Source organism: Macrotis lagotis, chromosome 3 (assembly GCF_037893015.1).
Source record: "Macrotis lagotis isolate mMagLag1 chromosome 3, bilby.v1.9.chrom.fasta, whole genome shotgun sequence".
Lineage (NCBI taxonomy): Eukaryota > Metazoa > Chordata > Mammalia > Peramelemorphia > Peramelidae > Macrotis > Macrotis lagotis.
In genome coordinates this window covers 290,669,337-290,692,569 of record NC_133660.1, presented here as the reverse complement: position 1 = coordinate 290,692,569, position 23,233 = coordinate 290,669,337, and the positions used below count along the sequence as shown (strand labels likewise).

Genomic DNA, 23,233 nt, shown 5'->3' with positions numbered 1-23,233 from the left:
ACACCCAAAGGGCAACAAAAATGAGCATACCCTTTGATCCAGCAATACCACTACTGGGTCTAACCCTGAAGAGATGATGAAAAAGGGTAAAAAGATCACTTGTTCAAAAATATTCATAGCAGCCCTGTTTGTGGTGGCAAAGAATTGGAAATCAAGTAAATGTCCTTCAATTGGGGAATGGCTTCAAACTGTGGTATATGTATGTAGAACACTATTGTTCTATTAGAAACCAGGAGGGATGGGAATTCAGGGAAGCCTGGAGGGATTTGCATGAACTGATGCTGAGTGAGATGAGCAGAACCAGAAAAACACTGTACACCCTAATAGCAACATGGGAGGTGATGTTCAACCTTGATGGACTCAATCATTCTATCAGTGCAACAATCAGGGACAATTTGGGGCTGTCTGCAATGGAGAATACTATCTGTATCCAGATAAAGAACCATGGAACTTGAACAAAGTTCAAAGACTAGTCCCTTTAATTTAGGAAAAAAAACAGGTATCTTATTGTCTGATCTTGCTATCTCTTATACTTTTTGTTTCTTCCTTAAGGATATTTCTTTCTCATCATACTCAATTTGGATCAACATACAACATGAAAAGTCAGGCGTAAACCTTAATCCGAGTTTATAGGTGAACTGACAAATTTCTTCCTTTCTGTATATATGGTCTTGGCAATCTATGGATAGAGTCTTGTCATCTTCTTTTTAAAGCCCTATCATAACTACATGAGGGCACAAGAAACATACAAAACGACAGTATTAATACTTAAGTATTTACCAACTCAGTCTCAAAACAAGAGAGATTCTTCCCCTCTGGGAAAAAATAGGTTCACTAATTAACTGTCAATGGAATAGTGAATCACTTGAACCATTCTGGAAAACAACTGGGAACTAGACCCAATGGGCTACAAAACTATGACCCAACAAAAAAAAAAAAAATCCTCTGATCCAACAATACTATTACTAGATTTGTGAGGCGGCTAGGTGGTACAGTGGATAGAGCACCGGCCCTGGAGTCAGGAGTACCTGAGTTCAAATCTGGCCTCAGACACTTAGTAATTACCTACCTGTGTGGCCTTGGGCAAACTACTTAACCCCATTGCCTAGCAAAAAACTTAAAAAAAAAAAAAGAAAGAAAAAAAAGAAAACCTATAAGTAAAAACTATTTGTAGCAGCTCTTTCTGTAGTGACAAAGAACTGAAAATTGAGGGGATACTCATCAATTGGGGAGTGGCTGAACAAGTTGTGGCATGTGATTATGATAGAACACTATTGTGTGGGGTGGCTAGTGGATAGAGCACTGGCCCTAGAGTCAGGGGTACCCGAGTTCAAATCCGGCCTCAGACACTTATTAATTACCTAGCTGTGTGGCCTTGGGCAAGCCACTTAACCCCACTGCCTTGCAAAAACCTGTAAAAAAAAAAAAGAACACTACTGTGCTATTTGAAAGGGCAAGAAGGGTGGTTTCAGAAAAACATGGTAAGACCCATATGAACTGATACAAAGTGAAGTAAGAACCAGGAGATCATTGTGCACAGTGACAGCAATGTTGTAATGATTAACTGTAAAAACTCGGCTATTCTGATCAATACAATGATCTTAAGACATTCCAAAGGACTTAGGAAGAAAAAATACTATCCACCTCTAGAGAGAACTGAAGATCTCTGAGTGCAAATTGAAGTAGCATTATCTTACTTTCTTTGTCTTTTTTTTTGGAAATATGGCTAATATGGAAATGTTTCATATGATTTCACATATATAACTGATGTACTGCTTGCTTTCTAGGGACTATGCTGAGCATTGTTATAAAGAAATTATATTACATTGCATTGTAGGGGAGGGGGAGGAAAAGGAGGGAGAAAATAGGAAAAAAATTACTCAAAACTACTATTATATGTAGTTGGAAAACTAAAGAAATTTAAAAAAAAATTTATGTTGGGGGCAGCTAGGTGGCGTAGTGGACAGAGCACTGGCCTTGGAGTCAGGAGTACCTGAGTTCAAATCCAGCCTCAAACACTGAATAATTATCTAGCTGTGTGGCCTTGGGCAAGCCACTTAACCCCATTTGCCTTGCAAAAACTAGAAAGATTTACGTTGAACTGATTAATGCTTCTTTGTATCTCAAGGCTCCATATCCTCCTGATAAAAATGGAAGGACATATTTTGGCTCTCCACTGGAGAAGTTTGTGATAAATTAAATTTTTAAAAAACTCTTTGAGCACATGGAAAACCATATAACTCACTAAATTTTATGGTCAGAAAGCTTGATAACTATTTGTCACTTGGCCATAAGATTATGTTTGATCTCAACACCTCATCTTTTACTGTCAGGCAAGAACACGTATGGAATATTCCCTATTTAAGAAGAGTACAGGGGCAGCTAGATGGCGCAGTGTATAGAGCACCTGCCCTGGAATCAGGAGGACCTGTGTTCAAATTCAGTCGCAGACACAAAATAATTACCTAGCTGTGTGAACTTGGGCAAGTCCCTTAACCCCACTGCCTTGCAACAACCAATAAATGAATAAATGAATGAATAAATAGAAAATATAGTACATACAGCTAACTATATATTATACATACTGAATCAAAGTTACACTCATGTCAAGGCATTCCTGGAAATAACAGGGTAAATATAGCCAATTAATTGTAGCAGAAGTTATGCTGAAGGACAGAAAGGTGATTTGACAAAAGGTGTGAGAGCATGCAAAAGGCCAAGGATTAAGTAGGAAAGTTTTCCAGGCACTAAGCATCTGATATTATTAATCCACGAGAAATACAATATAAAAATAAGAGGGACACTAGGTAGACAGTCATCAAGTCTAAGACCAAAAGTTCCTTTGATAAATATCTACTAGTACTTCCTATGTACTTGATACTGGGAATATAAAGACAAAAAAAAACTCCCTCTACTTAAGAAGTGTCTATGGGGGGGGGAATTATATGTGTGTAAAACACCCCCCCCCACACACACACACACATTTCTGAGGACGACACTAGCATGTGAGAGGATGAGGACAGGGATCTTGTGGAAGGTGCTAACTGGGATGATTTTGAAGAAAATGAGGAATTCTAGTGCAAAACAGATGTAAGAAGAGAGAACATTCCAAAAATAGGGAAAGCCAATGCAAAGGCAGAGATGAAAGACTGAATGTTACCTACAAGGAGAAGAGTGAGAAGGTCAGTCCAACAGGAATGTAGACTGGATGGAGTAAAGTCATGTGTGAGGAGTTCAAGTCAGATTATGAGGGGATTTAAGGGCTAAACAAGGGAATCAGGATGAGATACTGGAGACAAGCGTTTCTTGAGCAGGTCAGATCTGTCTTTTTGGAATAGCAGTTCAATAGCTGTGTGGAAAATGGACAAGAAAGGAGAGAGAATTGAGGTAGGGAGGCCAATTAGTAGTCTACTGTAATAGTAACAAGTGAAAGGTGATAAAGCACTGAAGCAGGGTGAGGATTATATGAATGAAGAAAAAGGGAAATGAGGTGAAATATTTTGAAGCTAGAATAAATAAGACTTGGCAACTCCTTGAATTTGAGGGATAGTAAAGAACTGAAAATAATTCATAATTTCTGAGTCTGTAAGGTTTTAAACCTAGGTAACTAAAGAATAGTTGTATTCTAAATAGAAATAAGAATATGAATATAGATGATTTTTTTTTTGAGGGGGGAAATTCTGTTTGATAAATGTTGAGTCTGAGATGCCTACAAGACATACAGGTGGAGATAGTCAATAGTCAATTTGTGCTATATAAAGGCAATTTAAAGGGCCCAGAAGAGGACACTGGGGTATAGTAGAACCCCAACAGTATAATATGGGACCTCTGGTAGTTTTTAAAGCTCTTCTGAATTGATTAGTCACAGTCAGATACTATACATTGACCTTGACATCAAGCTCATATTGATCTTCAATTATGAAAACGAAGAACATGGAGGTGAGATAAGGATGATGATTCTGCAAAAACAGCCAGAGATGTAGGAGAACTAGAAGGTACTAGTGTCATGAAAATGCATGGAAAAATATCTAGCAGGAAGGTGTATTCTATAACATCAAAGATTGTAAAGAAGTCAAGAAAGTTAAGTGATGAGAAGAGGCCACTGATTTCTGATTTTGACAAATTAAGTTATCTGTAACCTTGGAGAAGGTAATTTTATTTAAGGGATGTGATCAAAAGCCAGAACGCAAGGTGATGGGAAATAGTATGAAGTAACAAAATGGAAGCAAGAGAAGTTTCTTTCTAGAACCTTAGATGTGAAAGATATTCAACTAAAAACATTACAAAAGAATCACATTACAATGTATTCAAACAGATACCCATGGAGAGTAGTAACTCTTGGAGTTACGTGTAAACATTCCATGAGAAAATATTCTAGGAATATCATAGCCAAAATTGAGATTTTTCAGATAAAATTAAAATCCTGTGAGGATTCAGAAAATAGCAGTTCAAGTATCAAGACCTCACAGTCAAGATCACAGAAGACCTGGTAACTTCTACTTAATCAAAAAACAAAAGAGATAACCTTACAACCAAAGATGTTATCCTGCAAAGCTAAGTATAAACCTACAGAAAAACAAGTGAGCTTTAATGGAATAGAAGATTTTCCAGCATTTCTGAATGAAAAGACCAAAGCTGAGTGGGAACTTTGAAATATAAACTCAAAAGTTCAGAGAATCCTACAAGGGGAAATTTATCTGAGCAACTGAAAGGGAATATATGTTGATGCAGAGCTAACATTCTAATGGGGGGGGGGGGGAACAAATGTCCCATCAGAACTTTAATTTCTTCAAAGGGTATTGAGGAAGAAAAACCAAAGACTTGGGGGTGGACTGTTTCTGTTCTGAGGGCTTTAAGAGAAGAAAGGAGAAAAGAGAATACTAATGTAGAAAAAGAAGGAAGGGATAGAACTCACTCATAGTAGAGGGGTGTAAGAAGAGAATACAATCTTGGAGAAGAATAGCATCAGATAAATGGCACTCTTATCCGACATAGACACAAGAGGGTTAAACATACAGTTTGTTGTGGAACTGTATTAAATTCAACAGGGAAACAAGTGTAGTTGGGGGACAGAGGGAAGGAGGAAGAAGATATCAGGAATGGAACAGCCACAAACAAAACATCCTGATCCTTAAGGGAATATTGAAAGGGTGGAAAAAGAGAAGAAAAGGATATTAATGGGTTCCCCCAACTAAGAGAATGACTGAACTAACCATGGTATGTGAAGGTAATGGAGTATACTGTGGCATAAGAAATGAACTGATGCAGAATGAAGTGAACAGAACCCAGAGAATAATCTATGCAGAAGTACCATTGTAAAGAAAGGCTTAAGAACTTCAAACAAAGAAATGAGCAAGCATGTCATGGGGAGGGATCTGTGACCGAGCTTCATAGAGAGAGGTGATGGACTCAAAGTGCAGAAAGAGCCCTAGCTTTACAGATGACCACTTTGTGTATTCATGTTGCTTAGTCATGCTTCCTTGGTTTTCCTCTTTCTCTTGTTTGTTTTTTATTATTATTATGGGGAATTTAAAAAAATGAGAGAGAGAGTGATTGAGATTGCTTGCCGGCCATAGAAGCACGTTCCCAAGTACAAAGAAGCAAGTATGGAGAAGTAGGGCATTTTAAAAGTAACATGTGGAACTTGAACAAATTGGAGGTTCATTGTTTCCCTTACAATTCTTTTTGTATTCTGTCATGCATGTAGAAATGCTAGCAAGTAAAGTGGCAAAGTTTAAGCAGGCAGGCAGGAACAAAGTCAAGTGAGTGAGGTCCCAGATAGGAGACTGAAAACAGTTAAGTAAGAGGGGAATGTAAAAGTCTAGAGAATTAAAAGGATGAGCATCAAACACCTGTCAGCGAAATGCAAAATATTTTAATTTAATATGAATCCTTCTGATAATTAGAGATAAAGCTTATATTATTTACCAATAATTTTGAAAATTCAAATTTACACAGAGTATTTCTTACAAGTAGTTCAACAATTCAGGAAGACCTAAGTTCAAATCCAGGCTCAGACATTTGTGACTTTGGGGCAAGTCATTTAAACCCTTTACCTTGCAAAAAATCAAAAAAACAAAAACCCCCCCAACAAAAAACAAACAACTTCCATGTCTATGTTTTAAGATTTTCAGAGCAATCTTCTCACAAAGGCCCTGCAAGGCAGGTAGTATAAGCAATATCAAATTTTTGCATAGGTAAGGAAACCAATTGTGGAGGTGAAGTGATTTGCCCATGGTCACAAAGCTAAAATGTGTTGCACCTAGCATTGGACTCCAGATCTTTGGAAGCTAAGACCACCGCTCTGTCCATTATACCACACTGTCTAATAGCTACATATTCATAACTGAATATCTGGGAACTGTAAAACTATATAGGTGAAATTTAGATTATCTCCTTCCTTTGTTCCCCAATGCTTTTTTCTATTTTTTTTTACACATACAAAAGGAACTAATATATTTTCAGGAGTTCTGAGTTGTAACCTTGCCTCAGATACATATTTGTTGTGTGACCTTGACCAAGTCACTTCACCTTGGTTTGCCTCAGTTTTCTCATCTGTAAATTGGGGATAATAATGGTGCTTCCCTATAGTGAAGGAACCAGTGAGCTTACACATGTAACAGACAATGCAAACCTTAAACTGCCCTATCAATACTATTATTATTTTTATTACTGCTGTGGTTGTAGTTATTGTCTAATTCATAAGGGCATTCAATAAATATCAAAACAATTGGTGTGAAACAAAAACAATCTCTTTTATTAATACCATCTAAACTCAGGAGAAGCTAGTACTCACTTTCTATTCTGCTGCTGTCTCTGATGTAAGAGGCGACGGTGCTGGGGATGAAGGTGGGTTGTGTCCGGTCTGAACAACTGGGCCTGAGGTCTGTGGAAAAACAAAAATACCTCCAGAAGTCATCCCAGTGAGAAGTACTCCTGTGTCAGGAGAGTCATTCCCCTGCTGCTCATCACTTGGCTCACAAGTGAAAGTCGCTTTAGGACAGGGTCCAAAATGCAGCCCCCTGTGGGTGTACTAAATGCTTTAGTAAATGAAGCCGAGCTACTGCAAAGCTCTCACTAAAATGGCAAATCAAAATATACTGTCTATTGTTTCAATAAAAACTTTTAAAAGACAGGTTGGACAGTCCTGCTGTAGGCATTGAGCTACTTCCCTGACTTTAGTGAACCGATATCAAAGTAGCTGACAAGCAAGCCCCTGAAAGTTATGGGGAATATGCATCTCCTGAAGGAAGATCTGACACTTGAGGGAAGGGCCAGCAAAGGTAGCTCCCTTTGTTGCTAAATTTCTCAATCTAGAAACAGGCATGGGGCCAGTATGAACCAGATGAGTTACACTTAGCCGAAATGCTTTTAGTAGGTAATGATTATGATTTCGTTTAGTTACCTTAGGTTTTGCAAGTGAGGTCCTGGGCAGGAGGGATGCTGCTGTGCTGGGGGTGGTGTAGCTGGTGGAGGTGCTCCAAAGAAGGCACGGAAGCCAGGAGCTGGGGGAATCATTTGGCCAACCCGTCCTTGAAGCAACTTGGGATTCATTGAAGCGAGGGGACTGCTTACAAATCCAGAGAGACGAGCAAACTGGCTGGGAGACATCCGTCCAGGCTTCGGGTACCAAAAAGGGACAAAACCTTCATTTCACCCCGCAGAAGACTTTAAACCAAGAGATCAGCATCTTTTTATCCACCAGAGTATTTCTTTCATCAATAAATAACTTTACTGGTGGGAAAAAAATACTAAATAATTTTTTAAACTAGCTTTCCTGGGAAAAGCAAAGCACAAAACATACTAAGGAGTGACAGAAGCCTGATTTGGTGTGAGAGTCAGTTTTGTTTTGTTTCGTGGTTTTTGCAAGGCAATGGGGTTAAGTGACTTGCCCAAGGTCGCACAGCTAGGTAATTATTAAGCGTTACATTTGAACTCAGGTCTTCCTGACTCCAGGGTCAGTGCTCTAGCTACTGCACCACCTAGCTGCCCCCCGATAGTCATGGTTTTTTACCTGAGCTCCTCCAAGAAGCTGTGCTCTCTGAATGGGGCTGAGAACAGGTGTGACACTGGGAGGGAACGGGTGGCCCAGAAGGGAAGAGTTCTGGAAAAGAAAAGTAGAAAACTGAGGCTTATTCTAAACCAAAAAACCAACAAACAACCCCCCTCCCCCACCACAAAATCCAAAACAAACCAACCATCAAATCAATCAATAAAATATATACATTCAAGAGGAATGCAAAACATAATTTAAGTGGGTCATGCCTAAAAACAAAACAAATTTAACAACTTCGGACACTCAAGCTATCCTCTAGGAGGAACAAAAGGGAGAAAGATAAAGAAAAAGTAAACTAGTGATTTAACATGAAGAAAATGGTGAAACAAGGCTTAAAAAAATCAAAGGTAAAGTGATCAAATTAATAGCATATGGATTTGTAAAGAAGAGAAAGTTGAAGTAACAAAAATAACGATCAACATGAACTTTTTGAGATTAAGAAATTTAGTAGAGAGGTTGGAGGCAAACACACATCCAGGTTCAGGGCAGCAGAGGATGGGAGAGGATGTAAACACATGCACATCCATGGCAAGTAGCAACATATAATACCGCAACTCCACAGAGCTGGTTTGGAGACATCCTCTCGCCATAGGGAGCAGGATATCGCTGTTGCATCGGAGCACGAACATGAACAGGCTTCGGACAAAGAATCTAAAAGGTCAAAAAAAAGCCCAAAGAATTGGCCTTCAATACAAGTCAGCTTCTCTTTCCCCTACTCTAAGTGTCCCTCCCCTTAGATTTTGGTATAAAGTAAAATAGAAATCAATGACTCTGCTTCTCAAGTGGCTCAAGCATGGGCCTCCTGCTCTTTTCTCTCTCACAAACATTGTGCCCATTTTAGCTGAGGGAGATTTAGCTAATTCTCCAGTATCCCCACCCCTTCCATGCTGAGGGAGGTACTAGCAAATTCTTGGACTTGCAAAATCTCACTCCCATGATGGCACATCATAGCAAACAGTTAGGGATAGGGAATGGATAAGAAAGCTGGAGGATTAACTAAGGCTCATTCTGGAGACTGTGGCATTCTGATATGGCCTCCATGCTCAGCAGCTTCATGATGCACTGTGACTATTTCTACTGTTTCAGATAGAAGTGATCCTGACTGGGCCATACCAGTACCTCCCTCCCCCCATACCTTCCAAATGGGCCTTCCTTTTCAGCTGCTGGTTTCAGGTGGAGGAAAGTCTATGGAACAGGACTGCACAGGCTCTAGGGAAAGCAGGGACATCTTAAGGGTACAAAGGGATGTGGACAGCACTGTGTGTTCCCATTCCCCCCAGCCTTTAATTATCTGGCAGTGTTTTGGATAGTCACCAAAATATTTTTTTAAAATACCACTGAGTGGGAACCTATTTGTTTTCAATTATTAGACAGCAGCAGCAGCAGCAGATGATGATAGGGGCATCTTTCTTGTCTTTACTCTAAATTGGCTATTTTCCTTTCTAATTCAGTGCCTACCAAAATCTCCCCCCCTCCTCCCAGAACAAATCCATTAAATGATTTTGCCCAGATTCCCAATATCCTGGGCTGAGTGTCTGCGAGTGAGACATACCTGCTGGTTAAAACTGGGTACAGCCATCTGCTTAGGTGGGGTGCCTATTGGGACTGCTCTGACAGGGGGGCTCCCAATGACCGGAGAAGTTGAACGCCTTGGTAATGCCCGCTCAGAAAGATCCCGCTCCTCTTCTGCACCCTGAGGGGGTCTCTGAGGCAAGGCATATTCTAACACAGACACCGTAGGCATTTCCTGATTGAAAAACAGCAATTAGAAAACTGGACATGTAGGTGGCTTTAGTAATTTCCAGAGATACTAAAACATTTTGAGATAATATGACCTAATCATGGCATGGTTATAGTGGTCAATAGTAAAATTGAAGTAGTAAATTGAAGTGGTAAAAAAGAATTTTTTTCTTTTAAGGAGACAAATGTCATATTAGACTAGGTTTTTTTCAGTCACTACTGTTACTTCACATTTTACCATGCCTTAATAAATGTTTGTGGAATTCAATCTTCAGGATTCATGTGTTTGGAATTGTACAAGTCACTGGGGATACAAAGTTCCTCAAGGAGCTTACAATCTGCTAAAATAATGATCTAATTCACAATGGTAAACCTCTGTGTACCCTGAGTGTACCCTTTGCGTACCCTTGCTCCTACCTGAGCAAGCAGTGGTCCTCGTATTCGTCTCAGAACTGCAGAGCCATCCCAAATGCTAGAATTGAGACCTCCAGGCTGGAGATGCAAAAAAAGAATAAAGATGAGTAATTATTGGAATTCCGGAACAATTTGAAATTCCTGGTTGTTTTAGTCTATTCCCCTGAATGAGGACACAGAGATCAACAATTTGAGAAAACATGTTTTACCACTCAGCCTTATATGTAGGCCTACCACTCCTTGAAGTATTTTTTTTTATTCATGTTTAGTAACAAGCTTATTATGAACTGCAGCACCACAAAAAAGTTACAAGCTTAAGCAGTCATTCAATTACACTGCAAGGATGGGATCCCTCACCTGTACAACGGGCCGGGTCTGCAGGGCCCTCATAATGGCGGGGTCTTCTAGTTCATTGTCAATCACCATTTTGCTGAGTCTTTCTGCCAGGTTCTCTTCATGGTCTCCCAGCAAGTCCATCTCGTCAGTGCTTCCATTGCCTGTCTGTTGAACAGTCGCCACTGGCTTCTCTTCCAATTCAGCCAGGCGCTCATGTGCTTCCTGCCAATCATCATCTACAAGAAAATCACAAAGATGCAATGTTATAAAGCAGCAAGGCACTGAGGTAGATAAACTCTTGTTCTTGGACCTCTTTTTTATATTGTCTCTTCTTCCTTTAGAATTACCTCAACTCCTAGTTTCCACTATCAACTCTAAGGGGAAGAGGCTTAAAGATATGTCTCTAATCTTGGATCTCTCTTTCTTCGAGCTACATTAGCCAAAGTTCCAACTAACTTCTGAACCAAGCTACTACACTGGCACCTCAAACTCAAAGTGAAATTCATCTTTCCCTAAAACCTGCTTCCCTCTATCTCCCTTAATTTCCAATCGCTCAGGACTAAAATGTCAAAGCATTTGTAGATTCTTCCCTTTCTCTTGCTCTCTACATCTCTAATTAATTGCAATGTTTTACATTGAAAAATATTCTATTTCAGGGCGGCTAGGTGGCGTAGTGGATAAAGCACCGGCCCTGGAGTCAGGAGAACCTGCGTTCAAATCCGGTCTCAGACACTTAATAATTACCTAGCCGTGTGGCCTTGGCAAGCCACTTAACCCCATCTGCCTTGAAAAAAAAAAACTTAAAAAAAAAAGGGACTGGTTGTGAAAGATTTTAGAAATAGAATATTTTTTTTTTTAGGTTTTTGCAAGGCAAACGGGGTTAAGTGGCTTGCCCAGGGCCACAAGGCTAGGTAATTATTAAGTGTCTGAGACAGGATTTGAACCTAGATACTCCTGATTCCAGGGCCGGTGCTTTATCCACTGCTCCACCTAGCCGCTCCCCCTTTTATTTCTAATTCCACCTTCAAAGTTTCATTAGTTTGTTATAACTCCTATATAATTTACCTGCCTTTAATCCCCCCCCCTTCCTTTCTCTCTCTGTATATGGATGTGCATGCATACATATGTACATATATTTGTTAGGAGGAATCCCCAGTTCCACAAGCTGGCAATGCTATATTTAATAGGAGGGTAGAAAAAAGCACATCCTTCATCCACTAGTACAGGAATGCTCCTCAAACAGTCATCATTGAGGGGGTGACTTCCTATCAGAGATAGATTAGAACCCTCTTGAATCAATAAAATGTACTAAGATAAGGGAGATGACTGAGCTAACTTAATAAAATAAGCTAACTTAATGAAATCTAAACTGATTTCAATTTGATTGAGCTCTGCAATCACCTGTAAAAAGGTGATTCTGAAAAAGAACATAAAATTGTGATGTAGCATGACTAAAAGCTTCTTGATTTCTGGCCCATCATCTTCCCCATCCTTTTCTTGCCTTGGGTGATTATTCTGAAAGGAGCAGGAACCTGGAAATTTTGTTCTCACTTTTCTTCCTCTTCCTCCTAAGGAACCAACAGAACCCTGGAGCTCCTTCCTAACCCTGTCAGCTAAGCCAGTACTGCTCTAACCTGCAGATGAGATGTGGAACAAAAGACTTCTCTGCCACCTCTTTTCTCTCTTCTCTTCACCATATTCTCACCTCTGGGCCATAGGGATAGAGCCCAGAAGGTCTAGGAGAGCTAACTTAATTAGTGCCTACTATGCACCAGATACTATGTTAGGTGGTTAGAATACAAAGACAAAAGTTATCCGTGCTCCCTTTATTGAAATAACTGTTTTCTGTGCTTAAGATCAGGGTTCACACCCTAACAGCAACATGGGGGCAATGATCAACCTTGATGGACTTGCTCATTCCATCAGTGCAACAATCAGGGATAATTTGGGGCTCTCTACAATGGAGAATACCATCTGTATACAAAGACCAAGGACTATTACCTTTAACTTAGGAAAAAAAAACTGATATCTTATTGTCTGATCTTCCTATCTCTTATATTTTATGTTTCTTCCTTAAGAATATGGTTTCTCAGGGCTGCTAGATGGTGCAGTGGATAAAGCACCAGCCCTGGAGTCAGGGTACCTGGGTTCAAATCCGGGCTCAGACACTTAATAATTACCTAGCTGTTGTGGCCTTGGGCAAGCCACTTAACCCCATTTGCCTTGCAAAATCCTAAAAAAAAAAAAAAAATATGGTTTCTCTCATCACACTCAATTTGGATCAATATAAACCATGGAAACAATGTAAAGGCTGGCAAATTGCTTTCTATGGTGGGGTGGGGGGAGGGAAGTAAGATTGGGGGAAAATTGTAAAACTCAAAATAAATAAAATCTTTAAGTACAATGTAAAAAAAATTTAATTTAATTTAAAAAGGGGGGAAAAATCAGGGTTCAGTTTTATTATATGGAACTAATTATAGATAAATTTGTATGTTGTTGGATCAAGTATCTGTGAGAGTATAAATTCCCTGAAAGTACAGGAGCTTTGTATACAGCAGGTGCTTAATAAATGCTCAATGCTGGGTACTTTGATATACCTGAGATTAAAATATTCATTATTGAAAAAATGTAGAGTACATATCCTGATTATATCCACCAACATCTTCTTTTTGGTGTTCAAAAGAATCTGGTTCTTTTGTGGCTTCTGATGTGTGGCTATATTAAATCCAAGGTCCCAAATATCCCAGAAGTCCTAGAACCTAAGGGTTCAAGGAAATTTAGGACTAGAGGAAATGAAAATTTATGCAAATTGGAGTTCCTTACCAGTTAGATTGAAGAATCTCCCCAAGCTCAAACCTCTCACTCAAGGCCTGCCATTATTTGGGTGACCACAATGAATCTTTCTCTTCTTATTAGCCACTATTTCCAATTTTACATTCTACCCTCTAACCAAATTGCCACTTCTTAATATGGATGTCTGCTCTTAAAGGTCTTTGCTTGTGGGCTTTTACTGATACCATTTTTTCTGCCTGGAATGCTTCCTAAACCCCCTTTACTTGTCAATTCTGGGTTTTTTTTTTGGAGGGGGGGTTTAGGTTTTTTTGCAAGGCAAATGGGGTTAAGTGGCTTGCCCAAGGCCACACAGCTAGGTAATTATTAAGTGTCTGAGGCCCGATTTGAACCCAGGTACTCCTGACTCCAGGGCTGGTGCTTTGGTGCTTTATCCACTATGCAACCTAGCCACCCCTTTACTTGTCAATTCTAAGCTCTCTCTCTATCCTTCCAGCCACAAAGAATCTGGTTCTTCATCTCTTTCAGTACTTTGCATTTCTCATTAAATTCCCACTTTTGACCTTAAAATTAGCTTATCTGTACATGTATTCTCTAGTCTAACTCCAGGAACACAGAGAGCCCATTTCCTTTTTTTTTCTTTTTGCATTTTACCCCATCTCAAACATTGAAGGAGTTCAATAAATGCATGCTGAATGGGTTTTCATGTTAATCCAATCCATAAAGTAGGTTAAAAAAGAGGGGGGAAAGTGAGATAAAAGCCACTGCATGATTCAAGAACATCAGAACTCAGATAAAGCCTCACTTACCAGAGCAATGTCCTGTCTACTGTATCATTGGCATAGATGGAACTGATTTGAAGGCATCTTTAAAAATAGCTACTGAGGGGCAGCTAGGTGGCGCAGTGGATAGAGTACTGGCCCTGGAGTCAGAAGTACCTGAATTCAAATCCGGCCTCAGACACATTAATAATTACCTAGCTGTGTGGCCTTGGGCAAGCCACTTAACCCCATTTGCCTTGCCAAAAAAAAAAAAAAAAAGCTACTGAGACTTACTTGTGGTGGCACCACTAGTGGGTCCCACTCAAATCTGATCCACCCCAGAAATATTAAATTAGAATTGCACTATGTTCCTGTACTTACATCATCTTCCAACTCTGCCTCTTCCCCTCTTCCTCTTCATTCTAACAATCCTCATCCAGCTTCTGCTTAGATTTTACTGGCATATGCTTTTTCCCCTTCCCAGGCCCTAATATCACCTTTACCCCAATCTGTGATAGTTTTTGCCAGGCATCTTTTCCTATTGCTACCACCATGCCATCCCAGTGTCTTTGGGCCTCACTCTTGTGATGACCAGAGCTCTGATCACCACTCATCAACCTTTCCTAAAACACACCTTTTTATTTCTTCCAGAACTTCTTTAACATAACTATTCCATTTCTGTATCTATGTGAAACACTCTTTTCAGATAAGTGCCAAGCTTGATCTCATTCACCAAAGAACTGAAAATCTCTGGCCTCTCTGATGCTTGATAAGGTACTAAAACAATTTTCTAACTCCACTTCATTTAAATATCAATGATTCTTTAGCCATTCACAAAGTAATGTTCCACTTTCATTGTATACCTTATTATGTTTAACATTGTGTTAAACTTGTAGATAAATTCTTTGTACATTCTCTGAAAATGTATCAGTAATGTCTATTTTTGGCAATATAAAACAAGAGATTAAGGACAAATGTCTAACTCTTTATGTGCAAACAGAATCTTCTTTACATAGAGTAACATTTAACACTTGGGTCCTTCATTTTATAGATGAGGAACTAGAGCAACAAAAGAAGAAACTTGCTAGGGAAAAAAGCAGAGGGTGGCTAGGTGGCACAGTGAATAGAGCACAGGCCTTGGAGTCAGGAGTATCTGGGTTCAAATCTGGCCTCAGACACTTAATAATTACCTAGCTGTGTGGACTTGGGCAAGCCACTTAATCCCATTGCCTTGAAAAATCTTAAAAAAAAAAAAAAAAGCAGAGCCAAAACTAGAATCCAGATTCTAATCCTTAATCCAGGACATTTTCTACTCAGTCACATAGATTAATGTAACTCTTTACATTTGAACATAACCAAACACCATCAACAACAAAACTTATAAACACATGAATGGAGAGGCATCTGGGATTTTTAGACCAAAAGCTTGATATAAGTCAGCAAGAAACTAGGGAAGCAGCCAGGGTAGTAAAGGCAAGGGTTCTGCTGCCCTACCAGGTGGCCAAGCCATGTTTGGCATTTGGTGTTCAATTCACATTTTAGTAAAGACCAAGATGAGCTATAAATCCTTCTACCAGAGAACTGGTGGATCTTGAAATCATGCCAAACAAAGCCTAAAGAAGATGGGTTTGTTTAGCAAAGGTTTGTGACAAGGATTAGGGAAGTAAAATATATATAGAGGTTATCAGTTGGAAAAAGGGATTGTCTTCATTCTACTTTGCCCTAGAGGGCAAAACAAGTAGCAATGGGTGGAAAGCTTTGAAGAGGAAAATTCAGGCTTGCCATAAGGCCTGTGTTGCCTCTCTCTGAATGAGATCAAGGAGAGGCTGGATCAACCACTCTTACGTAGTTGTAGAGTTGTTGTTAAAGCACAGTTTGGACTACATTGGCCGTGAGGTTCCTTCAAGTCTGAATTTCTGTGATATTGCAAGACTCTAGCTTGTCCTTTGATTCTTTTTTTTTTTGCCTTAAAACAAAAGCATTGCTTATATTCATCAACTTTATGGCAAACCAGTGCACCCTGGAACGAGAGAATTTCCCAAACCTTGGAACCATATAGAACTACATTTGACAACATTTCTATTTTTCACCAAACACTGAGAAGCATTGCAGCTTTAGAAACATTAATTAGAAAACAAAGGACCTTCCCTGATCCTGAAATAGTGGTTGATTCTGATACCAAAGATGGAAGGTCTGGAAGACATACCAAGTATGTTTACAGAAAGGTACCAATATGTAAGGTGCTTTCCCAGTCATGACTTCCTTGCTTGCTCAACAATTCCCTATCTATGGGACTAAACTGCTCAATGACAATTTTCACATCATCTTCCTTTTTACTGAAAAAAAAATCTGAGAAAGTCACCTATAAATTCCAAAAATTTTCATGGAACTAACAGATAATGTTTTGTCTGTAAAACTACAGAATACACAAATAATGAGTTATTTCCGGTCATGCTTCCTTCAGTACAAGGAGTATCACTGTACATCTTCTTACTTGCCATTTTCCCCCATTAAGATCCTACTGTTATCTGGGTACCAAATGAAGAAAGAAAGCAGGAAGAGCAATCTTTTAAAACCATTAGTTTATGATTCCAAAAGACTGATGAAGCACACTACCTACCCTTGTGATAAAAGAGGTGGACTGGGAACATAGACTGAAATGTGCTTTTGAACGTGGACAATGCAGGAATTTGTTTTGCTTTACAATGTGTATTTGTTACAAGGCTTTTGTTTTTTTCTTCTCCAATCGGAGGGATACTTGGATGAGATAATATAGATTTTTCTAAACTGAAAAGAATAAAACCACTGGGGAAGAAGTTCTATTTTTAAAATTAGAGATTTAATCCTGAATAAAAAGGGCATATTTGCAGAGTGTTCCATAATCTTATCAGTCTCATTCTTTTTTTCAGTAAATGTCTAAGGTTCCTTAGAAACATGGTGGGTGGCACTTTGAGCTCTAGTGCACTCATTATGTGGCAATACTTTACTCTATATACTTTTCACATGACCTAAAGAATGCAGTTACTCAGATATGAAAGTCTGATCTCAATCCATGTAGGTCACAAGTGTCACTGCAAGTCAACAAGAAACAGAAGTGTGATGGGGAGGAAGAAGGGGAAGGAAGGCAGAGAAGGAAGGGAAAGATTAAGACAGACTCTCATGTACTTAGCTGCTTTTAGACTCAGACAACCCCACCAGCCACGATGTAGTAAATCCAGATGGCCTTGAGGCCACCCTGAAAGATCAGAGAACATTCATGGATGAGAGCAGGAGAGATAATTAGGACATTAAGGGAGACAGCTTGGGGACATCACAATCCCTAAGAAAGACAGACTATAATTTTAGAAGGTAAAAAATACCTTAATTTCAATAAAGGAGAGATGACAGGTGAACAAGTCTTAAGTTTGTCTGGTATACAAGTTTTTGCCTTGTTAAAACTTTATTGTACAAGTTTGCTATTCCAAGAGAATAAAAACTTAACCTATACAGAGCAGAATCACACATTTTCTTAAAGAAGTCTGATACTTGGTACCCCTTACCCACAGTTACCAGTGTTGGCAGGCTAATTAAATCAAAAAGATGAGTCTCTGAGCATATAACCATTACACAAAACAGGCTAAAGAAGCTCATTAATCTAATTGCTATTAATGATATTTACATGGTGCTATTTATTATTATTATTGAAGAAAAGGAGCATAGTGTATGTGTTTGTGTATGTTTAAAATCTGCCAATAGATTCTTAATTCCAGTCTCTTATCAAGAGTTTCTCAAAGGGAAATCCCCTATCCCAGAAAATTCTTTGTTTAGAAATGTGTTGACTGAAAAGTTCTTAGTCACGCTTCCTCTCCAGGCTAGCAAGTAACCTCACAGGAAATTATTTTGACTCTCTATTTGCTGCATTCTGTTCTTCTAAATGTTCCAAGAGATACAGTGATGTGCATATGGGGGGGGGGGGGGTTGGGAGAGGGGTTAAATACCATATACCCCAATAGCCTTACAAAGTAATATCATTTCCATTTTTAGAGGGAATATATTTTAAACAAATAACTTTTCCCAGAACAATACTGAAAGTTACTCAGGGAGCAAAGATCATTCTTTCCATGGTTGCAGGTTTAAAACTGAAACATAAGGGGCAGCTAGGTGGCACAGTGGATAGAGCACCGGCCCTGGAGTCAGGAGAACCTGAGTTCAAATCTGGTCTCAGACACTTAATAATTACCTAGCCATGAGGCCTTGGGCAAGCCACTTAACCCCATTGCCTTGAAAAATCTAAAAAAAAAAACCAAAAAACTGAAACATAATGATGCTATATCCATAAACCAATTCTAAGTTTAACATTGAAGAATTTTGTGAAAGGGCAGAAACAGAACATGCTCTTAAAGGATAAACTGGTTCTAGGTATTAGCACTCAATATTTTGTTATACTGTACCATCAGCCGTCTACAAATGCTACTGTCATAAAGATATGACCTTTTCACTCTTGTAGCAGCAGTCTCTAACATCTTGGAACACGGCATCCTTCTGGTTTCTCCACAGTCAAGGGCCCATTTCAGAAGGCCTTTGGTCCCTTTATCTTAAAGTTCTGGTCAGTACCCAGACAATGCTGTTTCTGTTAATGACAGTTCCTTAGTCCTCTAAGGAATTTTACAGGATTCAATTCCCATCCTTGTATTCTCTTATCACTTTCCCCCATCTTCATCTTAACCCAACCATGTAATAAAACTTAGAGGTGTTGAAAGTTTTAGAGAGAGACACAGAACAGGGATGTTAAAATGGTGACTTCTCCTTGCCACAGGCTTAGAAACTTACCAACGGCTCCTGCTCCAAATGTGTCGTCATTGAATTGATCAATATCCTCATCTTCCTCCCCCAGAGCCTGAAAAGCATCATCGTCTTCATCCAGAGGACAATCTTCCAGGGACTGAAGAGGCAAGAGACAGGGTTAATATATTCAATAAGGCCACACACCCCTACTCATACTCAGTTTTGAATTGTCTTCTCTGTTGAGGAATGTGGTCCATTAACTTCCCTGATGTCTGTCTTTCTACACAACTTTATCTAACATGAGACACTGCTTCTGAAAGTGAATTTTCTTTCGGTGTAGTGTTGTATTTCAGAAGTTATCCTATTTCCTCTTTGCTTCCTCAAGTTTCATTTCTCTTCTCAGAAATCTTGGTTTTTGTTGTTACATTTTTGCCACCATAGATGCTTTCTGATATCCCAAATTGCTAAGCACATTCCTCTGAAACAGCTTTCCAAAGGATGAAAATGGCTCACCTGCCACTGACACTTGCACTTTTTGGTTGTCACCACAAAGAATAGCTGGGGGCTTGAATCATTTGGTGGCAACTTTGTGGTACTTAAGTTCAGCTTTGTTGCCTTTCTTTGCATTTTTGCACCCGGCTATATTTATATTGTGTACACTATTTTGATTGCAGCATTTCACATGATTCATCAGCTATCCAGTAAAGGGGTTTCTTCTTAAATCTCAACAAGTAAGTTAAAATTGAAATTAATACTCAACTTCCTTATCTCACTGGTTAAAGTAATAAAAGGAATTTAAAGTTAATTCTGGCTCTGAGTTTTTAGTATTTTCCCCCCTTTAAACTTATTTCCCAATCTATCACTCCTTTCTTTTAAATATTTTCCAACATTCTTTTACCCCTACCTTGGGAAATGAAATGCCACTATAACAAGTCCTTAGTCTCATGATTCATCCCATTTTTCAACAAAGCACAGTATGATAAATCAGATGATTTATGGCCTTACACAACCACAAATGCAAGGCATAGGAATTTTTCCCTCCAATTTGTTCAATTATTCTTTTTTTGCTTTTAAAAAAAAGGATAAGAATCCATTTATCCCTAATTCCTTATTTCCAGTTATCAAAAGATAGTACAGTATGGGGATGCTTATGTTAAGGCTCCAGGGAGACTTCTTGCCAGTTCCAGAGGGGTAAATGAACCAGAGACTTAGGGTCATCCTGTGCGACTCAGTTCTCTAAGTTAGCTAATGTTTTGAACTTGGGAGTCAGCAGCCTTGAGTTCAAAACTTGTATCACATCCTTACCAGCACTGTGATTCTGGGCAAATCATTCAATTTGCCTACCAGTAATTCTCATATGCAAAAGGGACAACCCTCCCAGAGTTGTCTTGAGGAGCAAATGAGATATTTGTAATGCTCTTTGCTAGCATTGTATAAATTGTTATCACTAATAATTATTAGAATCACAGAGCATAGAAGTGCTAACATTACATAAATTAATTTTTATTTAGAATTATTAGAATCAGAGGACATCAAGATGTTCAAGAAGTTGGGGAATGAATGGGGAAATAGACTATTTTAAAGATGAGGGAGGCAATTTAGAGCAGTGGAGAGAATGACAGTCTTGGAGTTTGAGGTTCTGGGTCTAAATTCCAGCTCTGCCCCCCTTTATTACTTTGTGGTTTTTGTGAAGTCAATTGGGTCTCAGTTTCCTCATCTGTAAAACCAGGGAGAATGGACAAGCTGATGGGAGGTGCCTTCTAGCTCTACAGCCACAATTGTATGAAATTCAGAAGTCAGTCACTTTCCTTAAAGTCACCAGGTTAGGAATCACATAATTTTAGAACTGGACAAAGAAGGAAACTGAGGCTTGGCAAGTCTATGTTATCTATAATCTACTCCCTCCTCATAGGAACCTCTTAGAATTTCTATACCCTTCGGAGCTCATTTATGTTTCCTGATGGTTCATCCCCCACTATCAGAAATGACTCTGCACGTGCATTTGCATCCAAGCTGGAAGGGGCATCAAAAGCTATTTACTTCGACCTTGTGTGACTGAGGAGGAAACTGAGTCGTACACAGAAGCAAAGACTTGCCCCAAGTCACCCAAAGAGCGCACCAGAAGAAGGGGCAGGTTCCGGTCAGTGCTCTGATTCTGGAACCCGGCCGGTGCCCTGGGCAGCCAAGTCCCCTCGAATCCCCCCCCGGAGAACGAGGAGGCTGTGCCAGCCTCGGCCCCCCGGAGAACGAGGAGGCTGTGCCAGCCTCGACCCCCCCCCCGGAGAACGAGGAGGCTGTGCCAGCCTCGGCCCCCCGAGAACGAGGAGGCTGTGCCAGCCTCGCCCCCCCCCGGAGAACGAGGAGGCTGTGCCAGCCTCGCCCCCCCCCGGAGAACGAGGAGGCTGTGCCAGCCTCGCCCCCCCCCCCCCGCCTGAGGCCGTTCCGGGGCCCCGGGTCTCCTACGCCGCAAGGCTAAGACTCAAACTCACTTCCAAGTTCAAGGCCGCCCCCCCTCTCGCCCCGGGGGGTCTGGGCGTTCTCGAGCCCGGGGAAGTTCTGAGAAAGCTCCGGCTCCGACTTTCGGGGCGACCCCGGGTGGGCTGCGGCCGAAGGGTCTCCCCCGAGTCTCCCGCGGCCCCGCGGGGCGGGTCCTGCCCCAGCCCCACCCCGGGGCCCCCTCGGCCCCCCGCGCGGCGGGGCGCCCCCAAAGTGGAAGGAAGTCGGCACGAGCCGGCGGGACCCCGGGATTCAAAGTTCCGGCGTGGCCCCCCGGGCGGCGGGGAAAGTCCCCCAAAGTTGGGGCGGGGCCCCGGGCCGGGGAAGACCACAAAGGGGCTCCCCCGAGGGACCCCCAAGCGGGCAGCGGCCGAGCCCTCCGCAGGCCTCGGCCCCCCGGCTCCTCGGGCGGGGCGGCGGCCGCCGGGGCGGTAACGGGAGACCCGGGCCCGGCCCCTCCCGCGCCCCCCGCGCCCCCTCTTCCCGGGGGGCCACTTCCGGCGGCCCGCGCTCACCTCGTAGCGAAACATCGTCGGGGGGAGGGGGGGAGGGAGAGGGGGGGAGGAGGCGGAGCGGGAGGGGGACGGGGGAGGGGGGAGACGCGTCCGACGCCCCGGGCCGCTCCGCGCGCGCCCGCCACTCCTCCGCCGGCTCGCGACCCCCAGCCGCCGCCGTGCGCCGCCTGCGTGCCCGCGTGCGGAGGGGCGTGCGCAGGCGCGCTGCGCCCCGCCGCGGGGCGCGGGGGCGGGGGGCGGGGCCGGGGGCGGGGCCGCCCCGGGACGGATGTGGCGCGCGCCCGGCCTCCGCGGCCCGCGGCAGAAAGGTCTCGGGGCGCCGCTCTGCCCCGGCGCGCGGCCGCCCGCCCCGCCCCCCGCCCCGCCCCCCGCCGCGCCCCGCCTGCGCGTCGCGAGACGTCCGTCCGCGTGATCGGCGCCGGCTCGCCGCCCGCGGGCCGGCCTCCTTGACCTTGACGGGCCTCGGGGCCCCGCCGGCCCCGCCCCCCGGAAGCGGCCCCGGGGCCGCAGAAGCACGTGGCCCGGGGGGGGTCCGGGGCTGCCCCGCCCTGCCCCCCTCGCCCATCCCCTTCCCCTCCCGCCTTCCGGTATCCGGAGCCACTTCTCTCGCCCCCCCTTCCCTAACTTCCTCTTCCGCCTCCTCCCAGCTTTGCCGCCTCTTCCTCCCTTCCCCCCTCCCGCACCCCTTCTTTCTCTTCCCGGCCGGCCCCGGGGAGCCCGGGACGCGGAGGTGGGGGCCCGGGACCCGGAGGTGGGGGCCCGGGGGGAGGCGGGGGCCCGGGACCCGGAGGTGGGGGCCGGCCGTGGCCCCGCATCGGAGCGGCGGAGCGGGCCCGGGCAGCCGCCGGCCTTGCGCGGGGTTGCGGGTGCGGGAGCCGCGCCGGCGCGGTTTGTGTAGGGGCTGAGAGCCCCGTGGGGGCCCTGGAGGGTGTGCTTGTGGGGGGCTCCACAAGAACGGGGCGGTGGAGGTCAGGGCGAATTTGTGTCCTCAAGAAAGGGCCGGGCAGGCATGAAGCCAGGTCTGGACCTCACATTTCCCTCCCTTTCCGTCACTCTCCCTCCTCCTCTCCTTCCCTCCCAACCGCCCTGCCTCCTTCCCTCCCTCGCAATCTTCCACCTTTTTTCCCTTTCCTCCCTTTATTCCCCTTTCCCTCCTCTTTCTCCTTCTTTACCTTCCACCCAACCTCCCTCCTTTCTTTCTCTTTCCTTCCACCCTCCTTCCCTTCCTTCTAATTTCCCTCCTTCTTAAACGTCTCTCCCTTCTTTCCTTCCTTCCTTCCTTCTAACCACCCTCCCTTCCTCTTTTCTTTCCTCTCAGCTTCCCTCCCTCCTTCCTTCCAACTACTCTCCCTACCTCTCTT

General features: G+C 42.6%; 1 protein-coding gene across 2 annotated transcripts in view; it reads right to left on the bottom strand.

The window, feature by feature from the left end:
* Positions 1–21,978, bottom strand: part of PATL1 (PAT1 homolog 1, processing body mRNA decay factor) — a 44,296-nt gene extending 22,318 nt beyond the window's left edge. The window contains exons 1-9 of one of the 2 annotated variants that reach the window (XM_074231412.1): positions 21,873–21,978; positions 18,907–19,018; positions 10,568–10,782; positions 10,214–10,288; positions 9,609–9,803; positions 8,606–8,707; positions 8,015–8,104; positions 7,406–7,620; positions 6,797–6,886 (exon numbers count right to left, since the gene is read on the bottom strand). In XM_074231412.1, coding sequence (XP_074087513.1) covers positions 6,797–6,886; positions 7,406–7,620; positions 8,015–8,104; positions 8,606–8,707; positions 9,609–9,803; positions 10,214–10,288; positions 10,568–10,782; positions 18,907–19,018; positions 21,873–21,887 — 1,109 coding nt within the window. In that variant the 5' untranslated portion in view covers positions 21,888–21,978. Of the gene's footprint in view, positions 1–6,796; positions 6,887–7,405; positions 7,621–8,014; positions 8,105–8,605; positions 8,708–9,608; positions 9,804–10,213; positions 10,289–10,567; positions 10,783–18,906; positions 19,019–21,350; positions 21,485–21,872 lie in introns of those variants that run through there. The other variant, XM_074231413.1, reaches the window with a different exon arrangement.
* Between the last annotated feature and the right edge of the window lie 1,255 nt (positions 21,979–23,233).